Source organism: Carassius carassius, chromosome 34, assembly GCF_963082965.1.
Source record: "Carassius carassius chromosome 34, fCarCar2.1, whole genome shotgun sequence".
Lineage (NCBI taxonomy): Eukaryota > Metazoa > Chordata > Actinopteri > Cypriniformes > Cyprinidae > Carassius > Carassius carassius.
The window spans coordinates 11,340,725-11,368,308 of NC_081788.1; the positions used below are offsets into that span (position 1 = coordinate 11,340,725).

Genomic DNA, 27,584 nt, shown 5'->3' on the forward strand with positions numbered 1-27,584 from the left:
AGACCGAGAACTAACGCTACCGTGTGGTAAAAACAGGCTATTGACTTGGTTGTTGATTTTATATTAAAATATAAAATGCATTTCTGTTCTGAAAATTCATAGTTTCAGTCAAATTTTTTTCCCCATATTTAATATCAATCACAAAAATCACTTAAGTGGAGGTTTGTCACATCAGGGTCTAAAAACTATGCTTACATTTCATTTATAAAGAAATGGGTAAGTACATTAATATAAGTAGCTGATCAGAATAAACTTGGATAAAACACATTCTGCAAGGCAAACGTGGAACTTCCTGGATAGTGTATTTCCAATTATTTCATAATTTCACAAAATAAATAAAATAATTATGTTATTTTACACACAATGCGTAAATAATTGCCTAATTACATGTACAATAAAGTGCGTTTTATTATACAATGAATTATTATTAAACTAATAATAAATAATTATAAGTATAAAAAAATGAATAAGATATCATAATATTTTATGTTTCTTATGTTTCTATATGTTGGCAATTATTTAAAATAAAACCTAATTCTGTTACACGTTGTCTTCCTAATTCCGCCCACCTTTCGCTGAATATGCACCAAGTACCAATGAGCTGAAGCCAGCTAATTTATATAAGGAAGTGAGTGAAAGTTGATACACTTGATTCGCTGCTTCTGGACACTTCCACCGATCGTGATTTGTCAGAGCTCGTCGGACTTCACGAACCGATTCTTTTCACACGCAAATCAACAAGAAGGACCTGCATTTGGCCTTGCGTGATTGGCTAATCTTCGTATAGTCCCGCCCACTCCGGAACACGACTATCACGCTAGTTTGTCTCTCCGTGCTGTCTGACTGCACACATACCCACAGCACTGACGCGGCCCTCCGTTTAGAAACTGCTGTGATTTCAGACGCACAAAATATCCGAACTGGGCAGTATACAAGCGCAGAATAACCACACGGGGATCGTCTATGAAACAAGAGCGAGCACGCGCCGCACATAGTGGTGCAAATGTAAGGGAATATATCTGCAGACCACAGCTGCCACACTGATGACAGAGAGAGGGAAGTCAGTTAGCCAGCTAACCAGCCACAGCTAAACTCGACTACCAGACAGGTACATGTGCGGAGATCTTAACGGTACAGCGACAGCCTGCACCTCGAGCATCTGACCGGAGCCGGACGTCCTCTACAGAGAGTAACCGCAGACTGAACAGTAAGAGTGACACAAACACAGACTGATGCTGCTTTGGGCTGTTGACACATGAAACTCTGTTAACATAGGGCCATTCTAGACCCTAGGCTGTCTTTTTCAAATCGTCACGCTGTTCACTTTTCTCCACCTTAGGTTAGGTATTAGTCCCGGGTATTCAGATCTCACACTATACATTTATATATCCTGGGTTAACCTTCTTATTTGCATATTCATGATGTCCGTGACGTTCCATTCTTAATAACTGTCTGATTATCTGTCAGTGTCGCTACATACAAAAGCCTAGAAATGAAAACCCAAATAATATAGAACATCACTGCATTTCTCTTCGTTATTTCACATGTTTTTAAAACTAAACAGCGCGTGAAAGTTTCCACAACTGTTCAAGGTGTTTGAATATTTAATGAGGTGAGCAGCGAGGCAGTTTGTGATTGGTTGTTTGTTGCTAAACGACGCGCGGTCACTTTCTAAGTCAATACATAGTACTACATCTCGCGGTTTACCAGGCTAACACCGGGTTAAAAGTAATGCTTACTGTATTGAAACTTAACCCAGGGTTAAAATGGCCTTTCACCCCCTGCGCTTAACACGGTTTTAATGCAAGTTTTATGTCCGAGTGTCAAGCTCACTGGCTTTTCAAGCGACTTCCTTGCGTAGCGCTTTTCTTAACTTCTTCGCTGTTCCTCTCGGACTGTTGCAGGCCATGAGGAAGGTGACACTGCACCGTGTTGCCCGGCTCGTCCTCGCAGCTCTGTGGCTGTTGGTGGACGAGTGTCGGGCTGAGACCGGGGCCCAGAGTCTGACCGAGCGGGTCATCTGGGCTGTCAACGCCGGCGGGGACGCGCACACGGACATGCACGGCATTCATTATAAAAAAGATCCACTGGAAGGAAAATTGGGCAAAGGTGAGTACTTGAGGACGTGACAGATTGCAGGAGAGGGTGTTATATTTCCTTCCTAGTCGTCTGCACCAAAAAACATGGAATTTATATTTTGAGTAACAGTATTTGTGATGGTTTTCTAATTTTTTTTAATGTTTTTTTTTTTTTTTTTAAACCTTGTTGTATTGGTTTGCATTTTTTTCTAAATAGTCAGTACAGTTCAGGCTCAGAACAGTTCAAATTAGTATTTCTGCATTTTAAAAGTGATAATTCAACCAAAAAAAAAAAGAGTGCCTAATTGTAATAAATGTATGTCTATTTCATATTGCAGAAGTATATTTAAAAACAAACTGTACTTGCAGATAATATATTATCAATAAAATAAAAAGCCACTTAAGTGTACTCCAAGAGATTACTCAAAACACTTTAAAGTAAATTTTTAAAATGTATATATTTGTGTAATTACAAATATTTTACACACACACACACACAACTGATGACACTGATACATACAAGTTTCAATAGAAATAACATTAAGGTATGTTTTAGTTACCATAAATGCTCGTCAGTACAGACACCTGTTCACTTTAATCATATTTCAGACAAAAAAATGGCACTAATTGCATTTAATATGAATTTTGACTATAATAGATTATAAATAACATTCAATTAAATGTCCAAAAACAATTAATTTAGTTAACACTTAAGTATATTGTTTTAAAGTACATTAATTAATTAATTCTGTAATAAGTACTCTTTTTCTTAAATTATGCTAAATTGTACTTTTTTTCCACAAGGGTATTTCCAAACCTGTATGGCTTTCTTTCTTCAGCAGAACACAAAAGCAGATGTTAAGCATAAACATAACACATTCAGTTTCATTAGATGGAAAAAGATAAAAGTGAATGATGACTGAGGCGTCTTTTGTGTTCCTCTGATTCAAAGAAAGTCATGTGGATTTGGAAACTTGAGGAGGAATATGGATGATGACAATTGTTATTTGAGTGAACAATGCTTGTAAGAATTAAGACATATTACAGGTATTTTGGTTGCACTGTATTTGTTTAATTACGGTATGATTTTATATTATATTAAGAATGTTGATCATACTATATTTTGAAGAAATGGACTGGTTGTCAGCTCATCTGGCTCATTAGTCATTTTTAATAGAGCTGTCGATAATATCAGGAAGTGTGTGTCACTTGAAATGTGATGACTGTCACTTCCTGAGTCAGATGAGAAATGCAGCATGCACATGTCAGGGCCTGTATAGTGCTTTCTAAAGCTCTGCAAAGACATCAAGCACCATGGTCGCCAGAAAACACCAGTACTATAAATGTGGTACTTAATTTTCCGCTCAGCTCTTTGTTGACTATAAATAGATATCAGAATGAAAATAAGGCAAAAACCTTGCTCTGGTTTGACATTTCCTCTGCATGTTATGAAGCACAGATGCCTTGTATTATATACACTTAAACTCAACTTTTGTCATTTTTTTGCCCCCCTCCAGCATCAGACTACGGTATCCGTCTGCCGATCCTGCGCTCCAGCCCGGAGGATCAGGTTCTTTACCAGACAGAGCGATACAACGAGGATACATTTGGTTATGAAATACCTATAAGAGAAGAAGGAGACTACATACTGGTCATGAAATATGCTGAGGTTTACTTTGCTCAGTCTCAACAAAAGGTGTGAATTTTGCTCGCAGAAGCAGTGCACACAGTCACTCTTAGTAGTCGATATTTGAACATGGAAATGTTTAATAATTCATGATACTCCAAGGTCTCTATTTCATCGTTTTCCCTCATGACATCATATCTTTCTCTCTTCTGCTTTCTTTTCTTGTCTTCTCAGGTTTTCGATGTACGCTTAAATGGCCACGTTGTGGTGAAGGATCTGGATATTTTTGACCGTGTGGGTCACAGCACGGCTCATGATGAAATAGTGCCATTCTCAATAAAAAGAGGAAAACTAAGTGTGCATGGTGAAGTTTCCACTTTTAATGGGAAACTCACCGTAGAGTTTGTCAAGGTAAGCATTACCCTGTTTTAACATTTTACAATGCTGTTCAAAAGTTAGATATGAAGGTTTTGAAGGATTTAATATTACCAAGACTGCATTTATTTGATCAAAAATACAGCAAGAACAGTTATATTGATATTACGATAGTAATTATAATTTTTTTTTTTCTAATTGAATGTATTTTGAAATGTTATATATTCCTGTGATGGCAAAGCTGAATTTTAAGCAGCTGTTATTACTTCAGTCTTCAGTGTCACATGATCCTTTAGAAATCATTTTAATATGCTGATTTGTTGCTCAAGAAACATTTCTGATTGTTATGTGTTGAAATCAGAATGCAATCTTTCCGCTTCAGCACAGTAAAATCCTTAAAAGCGGACATACAGTACAGACCAAAAGTTTGGAAACATTACTATTTTTAATGTTTTTGAAAGAACTTTCTTCTGCTCCTCAAGCCTGCATTTATTTGGTCAAAAATACAGAAAAAACTGTAATATTGTGAAATATTATTACAACTTAAAATAATAGTTTTCTATTTGAATATACTTAAAAAAATAATTTATTCCTGTGATGCAAAGCTGAATTTTCAGCATCATTACTCCAGCCTTCAGTGTCACATGTAACATCCAGTCTATCACATGATCATTTAGAAATCATTCTAATATTCTGATTTATTATGAGTGTTGGAAACAGTTCTGCTGTATAATATATTTGATGAATAAAAGGTTAAAAAGATCTGCATTTATTCAAAATAAAAAAAATTCTAATAATATATATTCTAATAATATATTTTCTTTACTATCACTTTTTATCAATTTAACACATCCTTGCTGAATAAAAGTATTGATTTTATTTAAAAAAGAAAGAAAAAAAAATTACTGACCCCAAATTACTGAAAATTTTTTTTTTTACTTTTTATTCATCAAAGTATCCTTAAAAAGTATCACATGTTCTGAAAAAATATTAAGCAGCAGAACTGTTTCCAACTTTGATAATGAATCATCATTATATTAGAATGATTTCTAAAGGATCGTGTGATAATGATCCTAAAAATTCAGCTTTGCATCACAGAAATAAATGATAATTTAAAGTATAATACATTTAAAAACAATAATTTTAAATTGTAATAATATATCACAATATTACATTTTTTTTCTGTATTTTCGATCAAATAAATGCAGGCTTGATAAGTAGAAGAGACTTCTTTCAAAAACATTAAAAATAGTAATGTTTCCAAACTTTTGGTCTGTACTGTACCTCTTTGAGCAATAGCTATGCAGTCATCTTTTATTGAATAAACCAGAGAATAAGCAATTTAATAAGACTTACTGTTTATTTTCCTTTTTGCTAAAGGAACATTCATTGAAAATTGTGATGTAGTTATATAGTTACAGCCACTGAAGCTTAGTATTTCCAAGAAGATGAATTCTGTCAAAATTAATTGTGGTCCCTTGTAGCATTTTTTTTTTCCAGTAGTGCAATTTAATTAATTATTTCAAAGCTGCTCCTTTTTCTTATGTAAACAGCAAACGTGTTTGGCTTGTGGGGTCTCTGTCACCAATTAGTCTCAGAGGAGCCGTGCACATTGAGCATGACGGCAATCCAGAGGGTGGATGACATTAATGGATATGAGGATGCAACGTGCATTAGCTTGTCTGTCAGTCCCCGGATAAAACATCTCATTCTTAAAATGAATCACTTTGACGCTTTTGCACCTGGCGATATGCATTGCTTTGACTTATTGTGCCAGAATTGTTTAGCAAATTCATGGGCTGCATAGTTTAACCACTAACTAAACAATATTATACAAATATTTTAATAAATATTTCAAATTTACAAAAATATTTTATGCGGTTTTTTTGAGGTTCGAAGCCAAAACCAATGGCTCTGAGAGCCACAGGACTCACCTCGTGCGTGCCTTAGCCTTTTATTCACTGTTAGAAACCCTGCAGGCCAGCCGCCGCACAGAATCGATTTGCATATTTCCTCCATGTTTTTGCATGCATTCATACACTGTAAGCGGTGAAACCTAATCTATCTATCTCCTGTGTCCACAGGGTTACTATGACAACCCCAAGATATGTGCACTATATGTGATGAAGGGCAAGCTAGAGGGTAAGAGGGGACCCCTGGGATTGGTTGGGTTGCATCCTTGATCAAGTCCAGTCCTGCTGTTATTTTATTTTATTATTTTTTTCCTACTAAAATCCTTTGGTTTGTTTCTCAGATGTGCCTAAGCTGCAGCCACATCCTGGACTGGAAAAGAGAGAGGAAGAGGAGGAGGAAGAGGACGACGGGGAGGGGGGAGAAAGTGAAAAGAAGAGTGCCTCCACCTCTCCCAAGAATCCGGTTCGGTCTGGGCCACGCACCCCAAACCCGTACGCCACTGACAACAGCAGCCTGATGTTCCCTATACTTGTGGCATTCGGGGTCTTCATCCCAACCCTCTTCTGCCTCTGCCGCCTGTGAGGGGAACAAGTGAACGAGAGGAGAAGCAGCGGACATCAGGCTGTGGAGGGGTGGGGGGGACTGGGCCGCACAGCCGTGGGGACAGGCAGAAATATAGACTGACGCTACAACAGATAGAGAGAGCAAAAGGTGGGAGAGAGACATGCAGAAATTAGGAGGTTTCAGATATTGCTGGTTTTTTAAATTGGTGACCCGGAAAATTTTGAGCACGAGTTCATTTTATGTGTCTGTTTGTGCTTGTGTTCGTACACATTTAATACCAATCTTAGTTTGAGGAGATCCGAGCGGTTCTGATTGAATACACACACATCTGCGGCAGGACTAACCACTTCACAAACCTGGTTAGTCCTGTCTAGCAGGAGATAGTGAGGAGACACACCTAGATCACGTGTCATTGTTATTGGCTAGGTGTATATTTCTGATCGGCTGTGGTGTTGATCTGCTGATTTTCGGCCTCTAGTGGGAGGCAGAAATGGTACATGAATTTTCAGAACCAGTTTGACAGTTTGATCATTTGGTTAAAGCATCTAAATCTCAGCGGCAAATCATAAAGTGTTTTTGTTGTATTAAGTGATTTGACACCTCGGTTTCTATTTACCTCACGTTTTTTCCCCCCCTAACACTCATACAAGCTACTGTCATTCATTTCCCACAGCTTCTTTCATTCCTTTCTTTGATTTAAAAAGCATCAATATTCAAATTTGCCTGTTGACCTGCTTTCTCGTTCTTTAATTGCATATTTTCAGACCACAGCGACACTTCTTTGAACCCTTTTTAACTGCACAAGGGAGATATTAATTATTTTTTCCCCATTTACTGGGACTTTTTTAGGTCTGCGTGTGTACTATATTTTTTTTTTATATTTTGAAAAAGTGCATAATTGTTTTTGTTTAGGTGGTAACAAAAGTTAACAAAAAGGGTATTTAATACACTGGCCTTTGAGTTCCAGAAACAAGATTGTGTTGGACTGAAGTGTCAAATACACTTAATTTCTTCTTTCATTTGTACATGATGTGTCTGGGATCGCATTCTATTGGTTAATCTAAGTAATGGCATCTTAATTAACATTGTAAGGGCTCGATCACCTATTACTTGGTGTAGGGAAGGATAGTTGCTCAATCAGCATGCTCTTTGTCATGACATTTTGATTTAATCATACAGGCTGTTTTAAACAATACCACCAAAGATTCTTGGATTTGTGTCACACACACAATACCACCAGCATGCATGTGGTGGAAGAATAAAAGATACATGCCTGCCATATACTGTGAAGTGTGGATGCAGAAGAGTGAATTTTCTCAAGGTGGCAAATTTCAGTGCTGTCGTAGGTTGGACTTTTGTTATTGCATAAATTGAGTGAACATTTGCATTCCACCTCAATCCATCTTTTTCTCTGCATGTTCTGTAACTGTTAAGCTATTTGTTGTCTGTTTTTTTTCCTCTCTTTCCTTTCTTTTCCTCTTTATTTGCTCTTAGAATTGCTACTTTGATTCATTCCAGAAAGCCTGCCTTAAAATGAGATTTAGTGTGCTATCAAGAGACCACCTCTCACACGGATGAAACATCAGACCACAATTGAGTATTCATGCCACTGTGCTGTCTGACGTGTGAGTGCTGCATGCCCGTTTGTCCCCATCTCTGTGAACTTATTTTGGCCTTTACCTTCTCAAGGGAGTAAGATGATAGGGCAGGTTTTGCCTTTCTTTTTTATTTTTTTTAATAGAAAACAATCATAAAAACATTGAGGCACCTTTTTCATTTATCAGAGTTGCAGAAAGTTGATTGCTTATTGTCACCAAAGTCGTTTTCTTTTACACGGTGCATGTGTATATAAGGTACTTGGTTTGTTGTGCCATATGGTTATTTTTCTCTTCAGAATATTGTTCTTTTTTTTTTGTGTAATTGCTATTGTTATTGGGGTGGTTGGGTTTTTTAATTTTTGCCTAGTGGAGGAGTGGCCTTGAAAATGGCTTTGGTTGTGGATGTGGTCTAGAAATGACAGTGATTTGATTTGCAGCCACATTGACAAATTGACCATTTGTCAGAAAAAGCTTGGAGTGTTTTGAGTTTAGTTAATTTACAGTTGGGGTTTAATGTTGTGTAATTTAAGCAAAAGGAAATGGGTTGAATCTTAAAAATATTGAAAGACTTTATTTTCCAGAACTAATTGTTTTATTTCCTCAGGATCTTTTGAATGATTTTTTATGAGTCTTTTACGAGTGTGAATTGATTGCACTGCCTGGTGTTGTTTTAAAAGCATTTTTGTTTGTTTGTGATTTTTTTTTTTTTTTTTTTCTTCTTCTTTTTTTATGCATTGTGTAATTTTGATTCCTTGTTGCCTTAAATTTAAATACATCCTCATGTGCTTTATCATTTTGTGCTCTCTAATCTTTTTCACCGTATAGGTTGATTTATTGCATGATTGAGTTTTTTCATTGTTTTGTCATCTGAAAAACAGTTGTGTTTACTTTGTCCTGCACAAATGCACAACTTTTGGACAATAGCCAAAGACCACATGGAGGCCTTTCATCGTGTCCTCCTTCATAAAGAGCTCATGTGTATTGCTCCATGCCACAGAAACTGCACCGTTTACGAGGGATGTAGTTTCTCTGTTAGTGTTAGTCGTGTTCAGCTACCTGTCCCCTGCTCCCTCAGAACTGAAGAGATCTTGGGAACTGGTGAAATAGAATTGGAACGGTTAGCACCCACACTGTCTTTAATGGAGGTCTCTGAAGTGGGAACTGCAAATTGATGCTGTTTCTTTTTAATAAATGTGCTATTTTATCTAAATGGCTTCGAGAGTATTTTTAATGAGCTTTTTTTCATAGTTTCATTTAGAAGATTGTTAACAATCATAGGTTAAGATCATTGATTTATTGATTTATAATTACTATAAAATAAATAAATAAATATATATATATAAATAAAAATGAGTGCAAACGGAATTAATCAGCAAATATATATTTGTGTAGTTTCTGTGTGTGAGAAAGTGTATTAATATAACAATTTATCAACAATGAAGAAAGGCTAAAATAAAAAGAATTGGTGTACGTTAATTTGTTATTTAAATATAAGAAATAAGAGGGGACCCAAATATTATAACACGAGATTAAATTGGGAGAAGTGTAAAGATACTAAATAAATAAAATAACATTAAAATTAACTGCGCTTATTCAAAAAAATAAAAACATTCTAAACATTAAACTAAGTAACTAAAAATAAACTGACGTAAGCTAATGGGGAGATTCTTGTAAACAGAAATGATGGTAACTATAGCAACTTTCGAACGCGTTCAGCCAATCGGATCGCTGTTCTGTCGGCGTAGGTTCTCGATAGTGACGCGCTACGCCATCTTGCATACAGCGAGCGTCGAGCTCAACAGAGACGCAGTTCGCGCTCCACCGCTAAACCAAGTTACCAAGTGATATTTCGGAAAGATGAACAGCCAGAGCTCCCTCACCGAAACGGCAGCCACCGCAGTTAACGGCTCGGGTTCGACGGCGGCTGCTCCTCGAGACCGCAAAACCGGAGGCAATCTCCTGAAAAGGCTGAAATCGCGACGGAATCAAGTGGAGCGGCGGCCTGTAACGGAGGAAGAGCTGCGGGCGCTGGAGAGAGACATCACCACGGACGAAGTGTTCGGACTCCGCGCTATCACTCGCGGTAAGAGCTCCGAGACTCCTCTGATAACGGTACCTGCTTCATCTCACAACTCACAACAGATGCTCGCAACGTGCATGCATTATAAGCTACAGCATCCGTCCACTGACTTCAGGTGTTTGTTTACTTTATATAGTAACAGGCCCAATCCATGCAACAAATTTTAGAGTTTCCAGAAGGCACTTTGTCTTCATGTTTATTTTTAACATAGCAAATTAAGCATTTTGGGTCATGCATCAGGTTTAGCTGTATAAGAGTATTGCTACATAGCTTTCTCAGTGAGTAGATTGCATGTGTTTGCTCTAAACCAGTCTCAAATTACTAGTGTATACTATGTTCCTCCCTATGTTCCTAAAATTTAAGTAACGTTACATGATATTTTCCCTCCAAAGACTATCTGTGTAAACCAGAGGACAACATCTACAGCATTGACTTCACACGGTTTAAGATCAGAGACCTGGAGACAGGGACAGTCCTTTTCGAGATTGCCAAACCTCCTCACTGTGGTATGTTTCCTTTCATTGTCTTCAAGTTAAACTAATAAATGGAGTCACGCAATGGTTCTCTTATCATGACTGACTTTATTTCCTTTTAACGTGAAGTGTAATCTTGAAAGACCACCCATTCCAATAAAAACACCAAGTCGTGTAATGAAAATTCAATGTAAATACATGTTATAGGTCTTATTGTGAACCATACATTAGTATAATCAGAATATTAATCTTCTATGCTGATGTAATGAAATGATTGGATTAGTGCATCAAATCTATTTAGAGTTTCCCTACTGTCATGGATTTTTTTTTACTTTTTTGTTATTTGAAATTAAAAGTTTTTTTAATTTCAAGCAATGAAATGTGTTTTTCTTTTTTAATAGTTTTTTTGTTTGTTTTTGTTTTAGTTAACGACAATAACCCTGGCCCTTACATTCGATCTCAAACTTTTGCATTCAGATCTTGATGAGGAGGATGAGGAAAACGGAGAGGTTGACACCACTGCAGGGCGCTTCGTCCGTTACCAGTTCACACCTGCGTTCCTTAAGTTACGCACAGTTGGAGCCACGTAAGTCTCTCTATTAAGCATGGCCTTGTGCATTCTGCTGTTTAAACAATCCTTGGTGGGTCTGAAATTGTGTTGACCAGCTCTCATGTTTTGAAACAAAGGAGCTTGTGTCATCTGCTGCAACACTTGAGCAATGTTATTAGCCAAATCCCACAGAAATCATAAATAAATCATGATTTGGCCTCAGTAATTCCTTCAGTTTTGCTGTAAACATGAGCAACAAGACCAACTGATCTGAATGTGCTTTTATTGCATGATTTGGTCATGTGTACTGCTAGAGTAACCTGTCTTTTCTCCTATCTCACTCTCTCAGTGTGGAGTTCACAGTTGGCGATCGACCTGTTACCAACTTCAGAATGATTGAGAGACATTATTTTCAAGATCGCCTCCTGAAGAGTTTCGACTTTGACTTTGGCTTCTGTATCCCAAACAGCCGGAACACGTGTGAACACATTTATGAGTTTCCTCAGCTCCCAGATGACCTCAGTGAGTGTTACTGGTTACTAGTTGAACTAACTATATAGTCCTTTAATGAATAAAACAGTTTTTATGCTTTTAAACCAAACATGCTAGTTTTTTTTTATTGTTTTAACTTTAATTTATTTCATTTTATTACCGGATTTTCCGCACTATAAGGTGCACCGGATTATAAGGCGCACCTTCAATGAATTACCTATTTTAGAATTGTTTTCATATATAGGGCACACCGGATTATAAGGCGCATACTAGAATAGAAGATACTGCAGTCAAACGTTTGACTGGGTTTGGGTTATGCATCCACTAGATGGAGCTGTGCTAAAGGTGTACCACATTGACCTTACTCTTTCTGACATCTCCCTCTTCCTGTCAGGCTTGTATCAAATTTCAGACCTCACTCTCTTAGCAGTGCTCGGATAGAGAAGAGTGCATTACATGTCTGTGTTCATTTGTTAAAGTGTCATGTAACACACTGTGCTGTGGCGTTTCTTTGTCTCCTGCAGTTCGTCTGATGATTGAGCACCCGTATGAGACCAGATCAGACAGTTTCTACTTTGTGGACAACAAACTCATCATGCACAACAAGGCAGACTACGCTTACAACGGGGGCCAGTAGTGCCTCTTCAACAGGAAACCTGACGATTGTTTGTTGGAGTGACCGTGTGGAATGCAAATACAGGACCACACCTCACTAGCAGCTACACATGGTGTTGTCATCAGCATTACGATCTGGCACAATCGACCCACCCAACTGGAAATGACCTTCCCTCAGTGAAGTTCCTGCATTCCACAGACTACACGCACTACTTGTGGGTTAGGCCATAAAAAAGCGGAGGCTTTCTCCTCCACCACACTCGACTAGCCGGAACTGAAGAATAGTCCGGTTTTCCTGCTTCAGGACAGGTTTTTGTTTTGTAACTTTTGTTGTCTTACTTCCTGCACCCACCAACCTTTGTCCAGTTTTGTGAGATTTTTGAAGCTCTGAAATTTTGTTAACAAACTAAATCTTGATTATCTGAAAGGTGTCTTTCTAAATGTGCTAAAATGAAGCAATCCTGCCACATATATCTTGGTTTATTAAACAAAAAGAGGCGTTTTCCACAGATTGGATTTGCAGTTATTGAGGATTATTTTAGTGATGGAAAGGATACTGCGGTATATTTTTTTAGATAGTTCTGTTTATCAGAGCCAACACTATTACAACACTCTCGGACATGTGATCAGGGTTATTATGTCGAGTTAAAGAGGATGTGATCTGTTTTTGTGTGTGTGACCCTAAAACAGTTGCAGTATTTATTTATTTTTAACTACACACCTGTTCAAAATTTTGGATTCAGTAATATTTTAATGTTTTTGGAAGAAGTCTTTTATATTCACCAAGCTGCATTTATTTGATCAAAAATACAGTAAAAACAGTAATTTTGTGAATGAATATTAATATTACAATTTAAAATAACTGATTACTATTTTAATATATTTTAAATAAGTTATTCCTGTGATGTTAAGCAGAATTTCTTATTAAAAACATAATGACCCCAAAATTTTGAATCCTAAACTCACCTCGTATAGAGACCAAGAATGTGGCCACTGATTTAATTAGAAGTAATTGCATTTTGTAGAGTGATTCTCGCGTTCTTTCATTTTTGTCTCATTGTTTTATGTCAAATCTTTATCTGACAAAAAAACAAGTGGAGTTTTTGTAGGTGTATAGTGTCCGTCCTGTAGGAGTCTGGATTGGATATGACCGTACACACTGTGGGGTTCACAGGGCATCTGTCTTTGTCATGTACGAGGGCTTTCGATGTCAGACTCAGCTGTGCATACAGAAACCCTGTTTTCACTCGTGTCACACACAGAGAGGGTTGGGATTCTCAACATGGTGTCTTTGTGCACCTTTCAAGCTGTTTAGCCTCTATCAGAGCTTTGATGTTTACCTTTGATCTAATCCAAGCGGTTGGGAATTAGGCGAAGTGATTGGATGAGAAACAAAAATCGAAAAGGCAATTAGAGCCCATCAGAGACCTCTAACTTTGCATATTTAATCAATATTAAATTGATTTGATTAGCTTCTGATCAAAGCAAATCATGTTACAGTTGCCAAACACCCATTGTAATTCATTCGGAGTCAGTCCTCAACTCAATCCATTCACAAACAAGTCAGTTCTCAGCTGGAAGGGGATTTGCATATATTCTCAAGTGTCCTTAAGAAGGAAAAGCTGTAATATGAGGCTAAAGGACCAATGTTTGTGAAGTATTTGTGGTTGCATGTCTGTCTAATGCCTAACTTGTACTGTTTACACAGGCATGTGCACCATCTATGTGTTGACATGCTGTGTTTTTGATTCATATATTAGCTTTACTACAAACTGCACACAAGATAAAATATTTGGTTTTATTCTTATTAATTCTCCTCCCTTTTCAGTCTCAATTTATGTTTAATCCCTAACTGAAAGACGTAATAAAGTGTCTTTATATATATATATATATCTTTATAAAATTCTGTTTTTTAACACAAGGATGTGATCTTCTATATCATGCACACTAGTGTGTGGATTTAATCATAGCAGTTACTTTAGGAATGCTGTTCATATATTACATTTGTCATGTATTATGTCAAGTAGAATACATTGGTCTTTTTATTTAGACATTTGTTATGTCAATTTGTTTTCCATGTAATGAAGCCTGTATCAGGACTCTAAAATGAAAGATTTCATAATATGACATTCTTTAACGCATCATTCTGCAAAATGTTTGTACATTATGTAGAGATAACAGGGAACACTAAAGTGAATAGTAGGTGCATTACACCTTAACGAAACACTTTCATTAATGACAAGCATGAGTGATACTTATGACTTTAAGATTGTTTACATTTAATATTAGTCAAAAAATAATTCTCATTTAATTTTTTAGCCCTTGAAGCTCAGTTGCCTATATATGTATATTGCGTGTGTACAGTTGCATCAGAATAATCTCACAAATGTGTTCTGAGATCTAGGCTCTTGGTTTAAAGATGTTGCCAAGAACAACTGCAATCGAAGAAAAGTGTGTGCCCAGCTTCACTCTCTTTTTCAGAATGGTAGGAACAGTGTATTATAATGTATAAAATAGGAATTCTGTTCACATGTGTCAAGAGGAATTTGTTTAGGGAGATAAATAAAATTCATTTTATGAACGAAATCTTGTTTTATTCTGAACTCTACACAGCACGATCCAATATTGTGCCACAAGGTGGCAGCCAGCAAATGATTTTAGATTTTCAAATATTTTCATTGTTTATTTGGATTAATATATCACGTTTTTTACAGCCCTAATAGGAGAATGTTTTCAAACGTACAATACACTTTTCAATTATTGTCCATTATGCCAAGATGCATGTATTTATTTGTTTTAAGTTGTTTGATAGTTGATCACAGTGGTAAGGCACATTTCGGTTGGATGCCATGCTGGAAAACCTTTGCTCACAGCAAAAATTTGAACATCACGTGCTTCTAAATTTGATCGGAAGTGGGGATCAGCAGTGATATCGAAATCAGATAGGCCTATGCAAGACTGAACATTTCTTATTGTAAGTATACTGATTCACATAAACATTTTAAGAAGTGTTTCAGTTCCTCTTTCACTCCTGTTCCCACATTTCTTTGCTTAATTTTACAGGTTTACAGGTATATGAAAACCACTTTCGATTTCTGACTATCGTCAATAATAGATGAGTTAACGTTACTCTTTTGTTTTGCAGTCACACAACATCTGTTCATGTTTACGAGCTTGTCAAAGGTCTCAGAAGTTTGTCTGCCTGTACAGAACATGAGTCTTAAAAAAACGCGTGATTTTAAAAGGTGCGTAAGTTCACTGTTTTTGAATATGCATCCCAGTTTTAAAACGAAGTAATTTTTTTTGTTAATATTTAGTTAATTTATTATTGTTATTATTATTATTGTGATTTCAAGCCATTCCAAACGAAGGAGATCAGAGTCTAAAAGCACTGCCAATAACCTTGCAGAACGACCAAGTGAATGCGAAAACAAAAGGTAAACAACCTATCTTTCCATTTTATGCTTAAGGAATAATACCCATTTTATAGTTACTATAAATAAAATCTTGTTTATGCCCAAACAACCATTTCTGGCGCCAAGTTATCTCATTTAACAAAAACACCTTAGGGAAGTGGGAGTTTAGCTATAGGGGCAACATTGGTGCCTGTCAGCATATGTGTCATGTTTGCTGAAAGCAAAACATTTAAATTCATATTACAACTTATTTAGATATGAACGTTTATTTGCACAGGTCTGTTTGACCACCCCTCTCTCTCGGATATGTGCCATGTTGCTGATAAAGCAAAACATTTGAATTAATATTACATCTTGTTCAAATATGAATGTTTATTTGCACAGTTCTGTTTGACCTGACCGTCTCTCTCTTTAGTCCAAAGTCAAAGAGAGCAGCTTCTCCAACCCCCAGCTATCTGTCAATGAGGACGGACTGGTCAATGGATCCACCAGCCAACTTCAAAGGTGGAGAGACATTTCCTTTGCATTCAAGGTGAATTTTACTATGTAGTCTTACTATGTACTATAACTTACTATATATATATATATATAGTAATATATATATATATATATAGTAATATATATATATATATATATATATATATATATATATATATATATATATATATATATATATAAATGAACAATGATCTGATATCATCATTTTAAAGCAATGAATGAAAATATGTTTTTATAAGTACCATTTTCAAACATTACCTTACACAAACACTGAAATGCTCCAAAATTGTTTAAAAAAATTCACAGGATTAAGAGAAAAAGAGAGACATCACCAGTCACCAGTTATATCTCCCTGAAACACGACAACCCAATGAACGATTCAGGAGACAACACATCCATGCTAAGGTCAGGGCAAATGTTCACTGTCCTATTGGTGCATTCAAGTCCTCCTGCCGAGGACTGCAAAGTCATGTGCATTCAAATCACTTTGGTTGGAGCAAGATGCTGATATACCTTTTCTACATTCATCAAGATTTGTGAGCTCTTCATCTACAAAAACGATTGGTGTGTTTTGGGTGCTTCTTTATGTTTTTCTGTTGAATCGTTATACATTCAATGGCATTTTGGAAACTTTTATTTTATTTTTATTTTATGAAAAGTTTTATTTTAAATGATAAAATAAGCATTAATTTGAACAAATTTACTATTAATACAGACACAGAAAATCTTTAGTTTCTAACTAAAGTCCCCTTTACACAGTAGAGATTGTTTTAAATCAACTTAACAGTATTAAACAGGAAAGTATCGATTCAAACTTCCCAAATATTCTGCTGGAAAGCAGTTCTAAAAATAGTGTCATTGTTAAGCTCCACTCAGTTTTGTGTTGGTTCACGTTAGCTCAATAACTGTTTAAAGTGAATTCATGATAAAACTAATTTAATTCAACTGTAAGTATGGTAGCTCTATTTAGCTTGAGCTGGTTCAATAATATACCTGTGCTTTCGACTCATCAGTACGATCTCTCTAACATAGAGAAATAAGAGCATGACATTGTTTCCTCACAGAGTCAGAGCAGCTTCTCCTACACCCACCTGTATGTCTTTGAACACAGACTGGTCAATGGATCCACCAACCAACTTCAGAGTCGCGGAAACTTTCCCACTGGAGCCAAGGTGAAATTATTCTTACTTATAAGTGTTTAATTATTAATTTTTTTTTTTTAAACTTAGCATGAAGTAATGTGACAGTACTAAAAAGTTTGTTTTATTTAGGTTTGACTTTAATTTTGTGACTTCCAGACTGCTGACAGAGCATCACTTTAGATGTCCATTGTGCACATCGATTTTGAAGGATCCAGTGTCCACCTCATGTGGACACAATTACTGCAGAGGTTGTATTAATGAATTCTGGGACAGCTGTGCAGGATATTATGTCTGTCCACAATGTGGTAATCCATCAGAAACACGACCACCACAATCCTACGCCAGAGCGGAAGACGTGGCCTGTGATTTCTGCACTGAGCGCAGACTGAAAGCTGTGAAGTGTTGTTTAACCTGTGACGTGTCCCTCTGTGAGACTCACATCAAGCAGCATTACACAATACCAGCACTACAGAAACACACACTGTCAGACGTGAAGACGAGACCCTCACAGCAGTGCCAGAACACAGACAACAGCTTCAGTAGCATTATATCTGGACCACAGGATCACACAGATAAAACTGTTGACATTATAAAGGTTTGTTATCCTAATGAAATAATGTATTAAGATTTTTTTTTATATGTAGTAGAAAGAAGTTTCCTTTTGCCCATCAAGGCTGCATTTATTTATTTATTTTTAAATATAGTTGGAACAGTATTATTGTTAAATATAATTACAATTTAAAATAAGTGTATTTTTTATATGTATTAATTCCTGAATTTTCAGCAGCCATTATTCCTGTCAGAAATCATACTAATATGCTGATTTCTGTATCATTATATATTTTTTTTCCTGGATGTTTTGATGAACAGCATTCATTTGAAAAATAAATCTTTTTGTAACACTATAAATGTCTTTACTTTTACTTTTACCAATATAATGGAGCCTTGCTAATAAAATTATTCCATTTTTAATGGAATTACTGTCACAATTTCCACAAAAATGTTTGAAAAAAAAAAAGAAAATTAAAAATTGTTAATAAAAAGAAAAATATCTTGAGCTCCAAATCAGCATATTAGAATAAATTCTGAAGAAAAAAAAATGTAATTTTAAATTGTAATAATATTTCACAATATTCCTGTTTTGATCTTATGCATTCCAAATATTTGAACAGTAGTGTATATGTCTATATGCTGAATATTTTATCAGTTTGCTTGTATTTTCTTCTTTGTAGGAGATGGCAGTCAGGAGCATCTTTGAAAGTGTTTTGAAACCCGCCAAGCTTCAGACACAACCAAAAAGACCTGCAAAACCTAAAACAACAGATAATAAAGAGGTTCGAAATCTTGCACGTATGTGCTCCACACTGAAGCAAGAAGTTTCAGGGCTTAAAAACGACTCTCAAAGAGAAAGAATACAAAGAAAAAGAAACGTTATGAAGAGGATGAGAAAGATTCAGATGAAAGCAGTGATGATGAAGGGCAGGACAGTGATAGTTCTGATGAGGGGGAAGATGGCTCAGAAAATAGTTCTGATGAAGAGGAAGATGGCTCTGAAAATAATTCTGATGGAGAGGAAGATGGCTCTGATGAGGAGGACGGGGAAGAAGATAGTCGTGATGATGAGGAAGACAACTCTGCATGCAGTGATGAGGGGTCTGATGACCAGTATTCTGAAGGCTATAATGATCATAGTTCTGATGAATACAGCAGTGAGGATGATGACTACTGATATAAAACGTGATAACCTGATGTATAATAGGCTATTATAAAAATATAGTCAATATTATGTGCTTTCCAGTAGTCTACTGAATTACAAATGTTCAGTTATGTGCAAGCAGTGCATCTCAACTTTGTGTATTACTTGCTTTTGTTTTGGTTTTACCATCACAGTTCTGTGACATTTGAAAATGAAATGTAAAACTGTGGAACACACATGCACATTTTGTCTTTACAGTGTAGTTTTTCATTGTACTTCCAAAACTGGCAGAAAGATCAAATAAATAAATAAAAAGATTTAAAAAAAAAAAGTGTTTGATTTATTTAAATTAATAAATAGAAGAATTTAAACACTCAGCTATACTGGGAAAAAACACTAAGACGTTTGATGAAAAAAGTTTCACAAAGAAACAGCAAGCAAAAAGTAACATTAACTTTTTTTAATGTAGAAAGACTGAAATAGTCTTTTCTTGTAAAACATATTATCTTTTTATTATTTACAACTTGAACTTTTATTTTTTTTTTAAATTAACAGTGAACGAGATTTACCTTATTTCACAGGTTTTTGTAGTTATTAAAGTGATTAGTTCTTATTTAAAGAAGTGTTTGTTTTAAGACTTTTATAGTAAACTAAAAAATAAAATAATATTTTTATTGCTTGAAATAAAAATGTTAACTGGAATAAAATAAAATAAAAACTTAATTTTATTTCAACTACAGTTGCCAAGCAACATTTCTCATTTTAATTAAGTTTAACTTGATGTAGCCTTAAAAAAATAACTAATAAAACTAAAGTAAAAAATAAATAAATAAGAGAGTAAAACTTTAAAGTAAAAAATAAATAAAATAAAAATGTAAACTAATTCAAAATAGTATTAAAAATTATAATAGTATCTCTGTGATCCTGAAAAGAACGCAGGTTCGCTAGGTTTCCTCGTGTGGAGCTGCAGCTCCGGGACTGTAGGGGGCGGTAAATCACCGAATGGTCTCAGCTACAGCGCGGGAGCGTGAGAACATGTGGAGCTCAGCTCGCTGTAACTGTGCGCTGGTGAAGCGACGTGTTTGTATTTTAACAGACTGACAGTTACTTTTTGTTGTAATTGCTGGGACTGTGTGCAGCTCACTGTCAGTCAATCTAAACCAACTTCATTCTTAATATCTACACATGCCTTAACTTCACAGTGTGATTGCTACGAACAACTGTTCTTTTATTTGTATACCGAAAACACAAGCCTCCCTCCCCAGGGAATGTCTGAAAGCAGCAGTGAAGATGAAAACTCTGACAGACTGAAAGAAGCGGTGTGGAGCTTTCTTCCACAGGATGGTAAGATCAGTGGAAACGGCGGAGCTTCTTGTCCTTACTGTAAGTAGCTAACTTTATTCAAAATGTTATTAATTAGCGGATGCTGTCACTTTAATAATCAATACTGTAATACAAATCAATTAAATATTAATAAAAATCAGTTGCTGTTAGTTTATCCGGGCACCTCAGGTCTTACTCAGTGCTGATTTTGCCTCACAGATGGAGACACCAGCAGAAGCAGACGAAGCCAGAGGTGAGCTGACCTTTCTAATAGTCAGACCATAACAATTCACCCTTTTTTCATGCCAGTATGAACATTCCCACATTGTATTTTAAGACTAGATTGTTGTTTTTGTGATAAATTCGGTTAAATTTGTCACACAGAACTGATGTTTCAAAGCATGATCATGATGGGAATGAGCTCGGGACAACACCTGAATTTCAGTCCCATGTGGCAAAAAAGTTAGGAGCCTTTTTGGACGGGTGAGACACGAGGAGTGTTATTCCTGCTGTTAAGACTACTACAAGAACTGTTATCTTTGAGTGACTTTGTGTCAGTCAGTACAGTTTCTCTCCCTCACTCTCTTTTACAAATGCACTCAACCTTAGGTGTATTTCAGAAGTTTTTTCAGAGACTGTTGACTCAAAACCTGTTCAGTTCAAAAACAGAGATGAAGAAGATCAAGAAAGTAAGTAAACAGTCATCTGCTTTCATGAAAACGTGAACATCTGACAGATGTACAGTAATATAGATAATATCCACAGCTGCAGCTATATTAAATCCAGATATTCAGCCAAGGCATGTTTCCTGTTGTTTTCTGAAGGTTTCCGTCTCTTCTCCACATCCAATCCTGGAAATTGGATGGAGGAACCACTTCCTCTACCTCCTAAAAGGAGACCAATTCCCAGCTCTAGGTGAGTCTGACTCCTGCTTATCATAGAACACAAACAAATGCATCAGGAAGAAAAGAGTACATTTTTGATTAAATAAATTATTTTTAAAATCCTTTGCATACATGCATGTTTTCATGAGATTCACACTAAAATAATATTTGGATAGAAGGATGGATGGATAAAATGAAATTCTATTTTTGTATATTCTGTATGTGTATATATATATATATATATATATATATATATATATATATATTGTCAATAATACACACACAAGCATACATATATATATATATATATATATATATATATATATATATATATATGTATGCTTGTGTGTGTATTATTGACAATCTGCATTAAGCTTCTCACTTTCTACAGTGACAGTGACAGTGAGATGGAAATGAGGTTTAGAGAAGCCGCTGTGTCTGTGTCAGACATCCTCTCCTCTGCAGCCCAACATCTTACAGAGAAAACTGAGGAGAAAAGTACAACAAAAGAGTCAGCAGAGGAAAGCACAGTTACTAAAAAGAAGAAGAAGAAGAAGAAAAAAAGAAAAGCATCCACTGAGAGAAGTGAGGAGAACATTACCCATGTATCAGAGAAACAGTTTAATGGAGAGGGAACAGAAGAGCAAACAACTGTTGTGGAAAACTTGACAAAGAAAAAAAAGAAGAAAAAGATCAAGCTGGAGGAGGGCAGAAAGGACTGTGATGAATGAAAGGCTTTATTTGAAGGTAGCACCATATTTAATTAGGACCGGAATGAAAACGAGACTGTGAGTGACAGAAGTGCTGTCTGTTTAATGGATTGTACTGTTGTTCAGCTGATGAAACGTCTTTATGAAACAGAAAATTCAATAAACTCCACAAAACAGTTTTGTAAGTTTTTGAGAGTTGTTGAAATTATGTGATCTAGGATCTTTATACAGTCTTGTTTTCATCTGCGTAAAATTCAATATGTTGACTGACTTAACTAAGGTCTATAATACTGTAGATGTTGTTCTTGATGTTTGTATAGTTTTTTTATGACATTGTGTACTAACAGTTGTCTGCAAAATTTAGAGAAACAGGTTTTAAAGCTACAAATCCCCCCCAAACATCAATAAACTGTTTATTATATACATGCTAATGTTCACTCAAAGTTTTTTTTTTTTTAGCTTTATTTAAAAATGTTTTTTTTTTTTTTTTTTTTTTTTTTTAAATGTGTGTAGGCAGCAGGTAGCTATATGGCAGTTTGGATTTTTATTTATTTTGTGCTCTCCAATGCATTTTTAAAAAGTTAGTTCTCTTATATGCACTAGCTCTCAGGGGTATTTCCATCAGTAGTTGTGTTTATTGTGCAGGAGAGACCATCTATGTAGGGATGTAAGGGCAGTGTTGGGGAGTAACTAGTTACATGTAACGGCGTTACGTAATTTAATTACAAAATAAATGTAACAGTAATTCGTTACAGTTACTGAGAAAAAATGTGTAATTAAATTACAGTTACTTATGAAAATTTTAAAGATTACAAAAAGAGTTACATCTGAATGTTTTCTTTAAAAGCCTAGGATATGTAGAATAATATTAATTTGTGGCTAGAATTTGTTAACGCGGCTATTCTGATGCTTTTGATTGGTTCTCTGGTTTGAATTTGCGACGCACCACGTCTACCAATTACGTTTAATCCATATCGCCGCTAAAAGCTTTACAAGCTGTCTGAGAGTTGCCACCATGGCGAGTGAGAAGAATGCATTTCATTGCTGGAAATTTAAAAATAATTTCATCCTGAAGTCCGATAAGGGCGCAAATATGACAGTTCAGTGCAAAATTTGTTTGCCAGCTTTTAAAATGCTTTCGACATCAAAGGCTTCAATGTCGAACCTGAGGAAGCATCTGCAGGTATGTAACAGCCTTTCTTTAATTTTTATAAAATAATATAGTTTTTTATCATTATTGTGAGTGTACAGAAATAAGAACAGAGCCTTTACTTTTGAATTGATGTATTACGCGTTTCTGTATAATTAAAAGTGATGGAGTAGTCAGATGATTTACTGTAGCTGCAACGTGAAAAAAAAAAAAAAAAACCTGCTCGCGCCCATATTCACAGTGGCGTCCGAATAAAATGTGCACGTTCGAAGTGTAGTGTGACCACCCCTTAAGTAATTTGTTGCATAATGCATAATTTTTAATGGGTTTTATTGGTTTTTAGTGATGTCCGTACCGCCGAACGAATCTTTCTATTTAGCCGGATCTTTTTTTCCCACTTTGCAGCTACGGCTGACTACTCGGTCACTTTTTTAATTAGTGTATAGTGTATTCAATACCTGTATTCAAAACATTTATAACAAATTAGCTAGTTTGCTAGCTATACCTTTACCAGACACTAATAAACCCTTTGACAGAAAATATATATCTTACATTTTTTTCCCTTGACAATGTGTTGGTAATGTCAAATCTAATATAACTGACTCACAAAGTCATCGAGTTCTGAAATCCAGGACACCAACAGACTCGACTGGTCAAAGATATTTTACCACTAAGTTAACCTATTTTAATTTTGAGTGTAGTTTGTTAAATCAGTACTTAGACTACTGCATGATTTTCACCTGAAAAGTGACTCATTTGAATGATGACAACTAGCTCCTGTTTCATTTCGAAAAATATAACCTAATTTTTCTCGAGGGTTTGAAACTTTTTTTCTTAGAATGTAAACCTAACGTGCCACCTAGTGGAAAAATCTCTCAATCAGTTTGTTCCATTTTGTCTTGCAAAATAGAGCGATTATCTAGTAAAACAACCCAATTGGTCATTGAGTCTAAACGATGTATAAGATGGAATGTAACATAAAAAAATGCCATGGGTTTTATGACAGCTACACTGGGGAAGTCTGTTTGGATTTTGCAGTATGAAACTAGAATCTACCCTTGCTTCTGTTAGTGAAAAATAAATATTAGGCCTTATGTGTGTAATGTTTTCCCTTCACACACAAATAGTGGTAAAAAAAATTGTGTGCAGATTTTAACTATTTTTTATTATATAAAAAAAACATGTTTTACTACAGTGTAATGATCTAGAATTGTGTTTTCTCTTACATATAACTACAAATAACCAACCTGTTTTTTTAGAGGAAACATCCAAGAACTTTATTGATGCAAGACACAACAGCAAGTCAGTCTGATGTGATGGAATCCGCAAACCGCAATGCATCCACAAACTCCTCTACCCCTGTGGCTTCACAACCCCCTATTAAGCAAGCAAGGATAGAATCGGGGCTTAGCGTGTCACAGCAACGTGTGAACCAGCTGGTGTTCAACTTTCTGGTTGATGATGTACAGTGCTTTTCATTGGTGGAGCAGCCGTCCTTCAAAAAATTGATTGAGGGGATCAGTGGCGGGAAGAAGGTAATGTGCCGAAAAACTCTGATGCAGCGCATTGACAGAGAGTTTGCTGTAATGAAGGAATCTGTCATCTCCAAACTCATTAATGTGGACACTGTCTGCACAACAGCAGACATTTGGTCAGCACAAAACCGCAGTTTCTTCGGGGTCACATGCCATTGGATTGACAAAGACACGCTGCAGAGACATTCTGCAGCATTGGCGTGTACACGTCTCAAAGGTCGACACACCTATGATGCAGTTGCAGCAAAACTAAACGAAATCCATGCTGAATACAGGATTCAAAACAAAGTCAAATCAACTGTGACTGACAATGGAAGTAATTTTGTAAAGGCATTCCGTGAGTTTGGTGTAAGAGAAGATGAGTCAGATGATTGCAGTGATGAAGTGAGATTTTTGGATGTGAGTTGTCTTCTTCAGGAAGATGGAGATGGAGAGCAGTTTTTTCTTCCACAGCATCAGCGCTGTGCTGCTCATACATTAAATCTTATTGCTACCAATGAGATACACAAAGCAGCATCAAATGGGCCATCACGTAAGATATACAGAAGTGCCATGGCTAAATGCTCATCTATCTGGAATAAAGCACATAGATCCTCATTGGCCACAGAAGTGATTCAGGAGATTGCCAAAATGCATTTTTCTGTCCCATCAGTCACAAGATGGAACTCAGAGTTCAGGGCTATCACAAAACTTGCAGGGCTCCCAGAAGAAAAGCTGAGGGAGATCTGTGATAAACTTGATGTGCCAAGGCTTCATCCACAAGAGTCTGCATTCCTTAAAGAGTACACAGAGGTTCTGAAGCCTCTAGCTGTTGCCATTGACATTCTCCAGGGTGAAAGCAAGTGTTACCTAGGATTTTTAATTCCTACTTTGCTTAGCCTCAAGACAAAGCTGTTTGAAAAGATGCCTCATTTGCTTTATAATGCACACATTGTCACCAGTATCAGTGAGGCCATAGAACAACGCTTTGGATCAGTGTTAGCCAGCCATGAAGCAAAGATGGCGACCACAACCCTGCCAAAGTTCCGCTTAAGCTGGCTTAGCCCTGAGAAGAGAGAAGACATGAGGAGAACATTACTGCAGGAAGCTATTGCTCTGGAACCACTGCACAGTCCAGCTACAGTGAGAGATGACAACTCTGTGAAATCTGATGAGTCAGAGGAAAACTTTTTTGTCTTTAATAATCCCAAATCATCATCTGACAGCACAACTCATGATGAAGTCAGAAAGTACTTCGAAGATTCAGATAACAACCTGAATTCTCTTAAGGCATTTCCCATAGTTAAGAGACTTTTTATCAAGTACAACACCACATTGCCTTCCAGTGCTCCAGTGGAGCGTCTTTTTAGTCATGGAGGCAATCTTTTGACCTCATCTCGAAACAGAATGAGTGATGACCACATGGAACAGGTCTTACTGCTCCGTTACAACAAACAGCATTGTCCCAGCAACCTAGCCCAAGATGACTGATGTGTTTGTGTGGACACTTTATATGTTGCTCTATTGTCCAGTTTGATTTTTGGAGGATAAAGAGCACACACACACACCCGAGATTTAATTCATTAATTTCCCTAATTGCATTGACGGCTATGAGACACCAGTGTTTTTATTTTTTATTTTATTAACCATTTTAATAATGGTTTTATTGCCTATTTGGGTTTATGTATACGTTTTCAGGTTTTTTTTTTTCAAGGCACTGTTACTCGCCAGCGTGTCCTGTTATAGTTATGCAAAGAGTTGATTCCTAAAACAGTATTAAACAATTTTTTTTATGAACTCTTGAACTCTGGTTTTGTGATGACTGTGCTTTAAAATTAAATTAATATGATCTTAATTCAAGTGATGAAAGATTTTGAAATTCTAACAGTAAACCGAGTTCAGTACTACTATAACATTAACCCTGACTTTTATTATTGTTTGGAAATAGTTTAGTTGAAAATATATATTAGAAACTTAAAAGTAATTAAAAAGTAATCAAATGTAATCAGTTACTTTACTTTTATAAAGTAATTGAAAAGTTACACTACTTATTACATTTTAAATAGGGTAATTTGTAATCTGTAACCTATTACATTTCCAAAGTAACCTTCCCAACACTGTGTAAGGGTTTATATTTCCAGGTGAAGAGGAGAGGAGGATGAGGGTCACTCGTCTGAGTATGAAGGTAGAGATCCAAACTGGCTGAAGACACTGGAAATCAAGTTAAAAGAGAATAAGAGATGGTAAATGGTTTTATACCAGTACCATCAGAATACAGCAAGATTAAGCGCAAGGTCTGATGTAACCACTAGATGTCGGTTTAGCTCTCTTTATATAAACATAAACATGATTCTATATTCCTTAGTGGCTGCGAACTTTGGATTCCCACATGATTAGCTACTTGAATTTGGATATATATTTAGACATTGTTAAAGACATATATACAAAGGCAAACATAATACTTTATCGTTTGCCGTCAGCATTAGGCAAATACGCATTTATATAATCTGAACAAATATTTGAATGACTGAACATTTCATGTCACAAATCTTGTCGAATCCAGTGGTGAGATCTTGTGAAGTGTGTGTATTCAGCATGATCGTGGGTTTTCTGTGTGACGGTCTGTCCGTGTTAATTGAATAAACTTTATATATATATAAATGCTGTTCTTCTGAACTTTCTATCCATTAAAGAAACGTAAAAAATTATACTCCGCTAATAATAATAATAATGATAATAATGTTTTTTGAGCAGCAAATCAGAATTTTTAAATGATTCATGAAGGATCATGTAACTAGAGTAATTATGCTAAAAATTCAGCTTTGAAATCTCAGGAATAAATTACATTTTAAAATATTCAAATAGAAAACATTTATTTTATATAG

General features: G+C 35.9%; 3 protein-coding genes and 1 pseudogene across 5 annotated transcripts in view; all 4 read left to right on the forward strand.

Moving 5' to 3' along the window:
- The first annotated feature begins 712 nt into the window (after positions 1–712).
- Positions 713–7,181, forward strand: mlec (malectin). Of its 2 annotated transcripts, none has more exons than XM_059524002.1 (6): positions 713–1,213; positions 1,905–2,109; positions 3,596–3,774; positions 3,940–4,116; positions 6,165–6,222; positions 6,335–7,181. In XM_059524002.1, the coding sequence occupies exons 2-6, from the start codon at positions 1,908–1,910 to the stop codon at positions 6,574–6,576; spliced, it is 858 nt and encodes a 285-aa protein (XP_059379985.1). In that variant the 5' UTR covers positions 713–1,213; positions 1,905–1,907; the 3' UTR covers positions 6,577–7,181. The 2 variants fall into 2 exon arrangements, with proteins under 2 accessions (XP_059379985.1, XP_059379984.1); XM_059524001.1 differs by having other exon boundaries at positions 719–1,207.
- A 2,730-nt stretch (positions 7,182–9,911) lies between these two features.
- unc119.1 (unc-119 homolog 1) lies at positions 9,912–13,162 on the forward strand. The gene is made up of 5 exons (XM_059524003.1): positions 9,912–10,239; positions 10,629–10,742; positions 11,187–11,295; positions 11,609–11,781; positions 12,276–13,162. The coding sequence occupies exons 1-5, from the start codon at positions 10,014–10,016 to the stop codon at positions 12,386–12,388; spliced, it is 735 nt and encodes a 244-aa protein (XP_059379986.1). The 5' UTR covers positions 9,912–10,013; the 3' UTR covers positions 12,389–13,162.
- Positions 13,163–15,524: 2,362 nt separating this feature from the next.
- LOC132115493 (breast cancer type 1 susceptibility protein homolog) lies at positions 15,525–19,420 on the forward strand (annotated as a pseudogene).
- A 775-nt stretch (positions 19,421–20,195) lies between these two features.
- c34h12orf43 (chromosome 34 C12orf43 homolog) overlaps positions 20,196–27,584 on the forward strand; it is a 204,655-nt gene continuing 197,266 nt past the window's right edge. Inside the window, exons 1-7 of one of the 2 annotated variants that reach the window (XM_059523551.1) lie at positions 20,196–20,263; positions 20,384–20,501; positions 20,661–20,694; positions 20,826–20,924; positions 21,051–21,130; positions 21,266–21,356; positions 21,717–22,072. In XM_059523551.1, coding sequence (XP_059379534.1) covers positions 20,387–20,501; positions 20,661–20,694; positions 20,826–20,924; positions 21,051–21,130; positions 21,266–21,356; positions 21,717–22,056 — 759 coding nt within the window. In that variant the 5' untranslated portion in view covers positions 20,196–20,263; positions 20,384–20,386 and the 3' untranslated portion in view covers positions 22,057–22,072. Of the gene's footprint in view, positions 20,502–20,660; positions 20,695–20,825; positions 20,925–21,050; positions 21,131–21,265; positions 21,357–21,716; positions 22,073–27,584 lie in introns of both variants that reach the window. The other variant, XM_059523549.1, reaches the window with a different exon arrangement.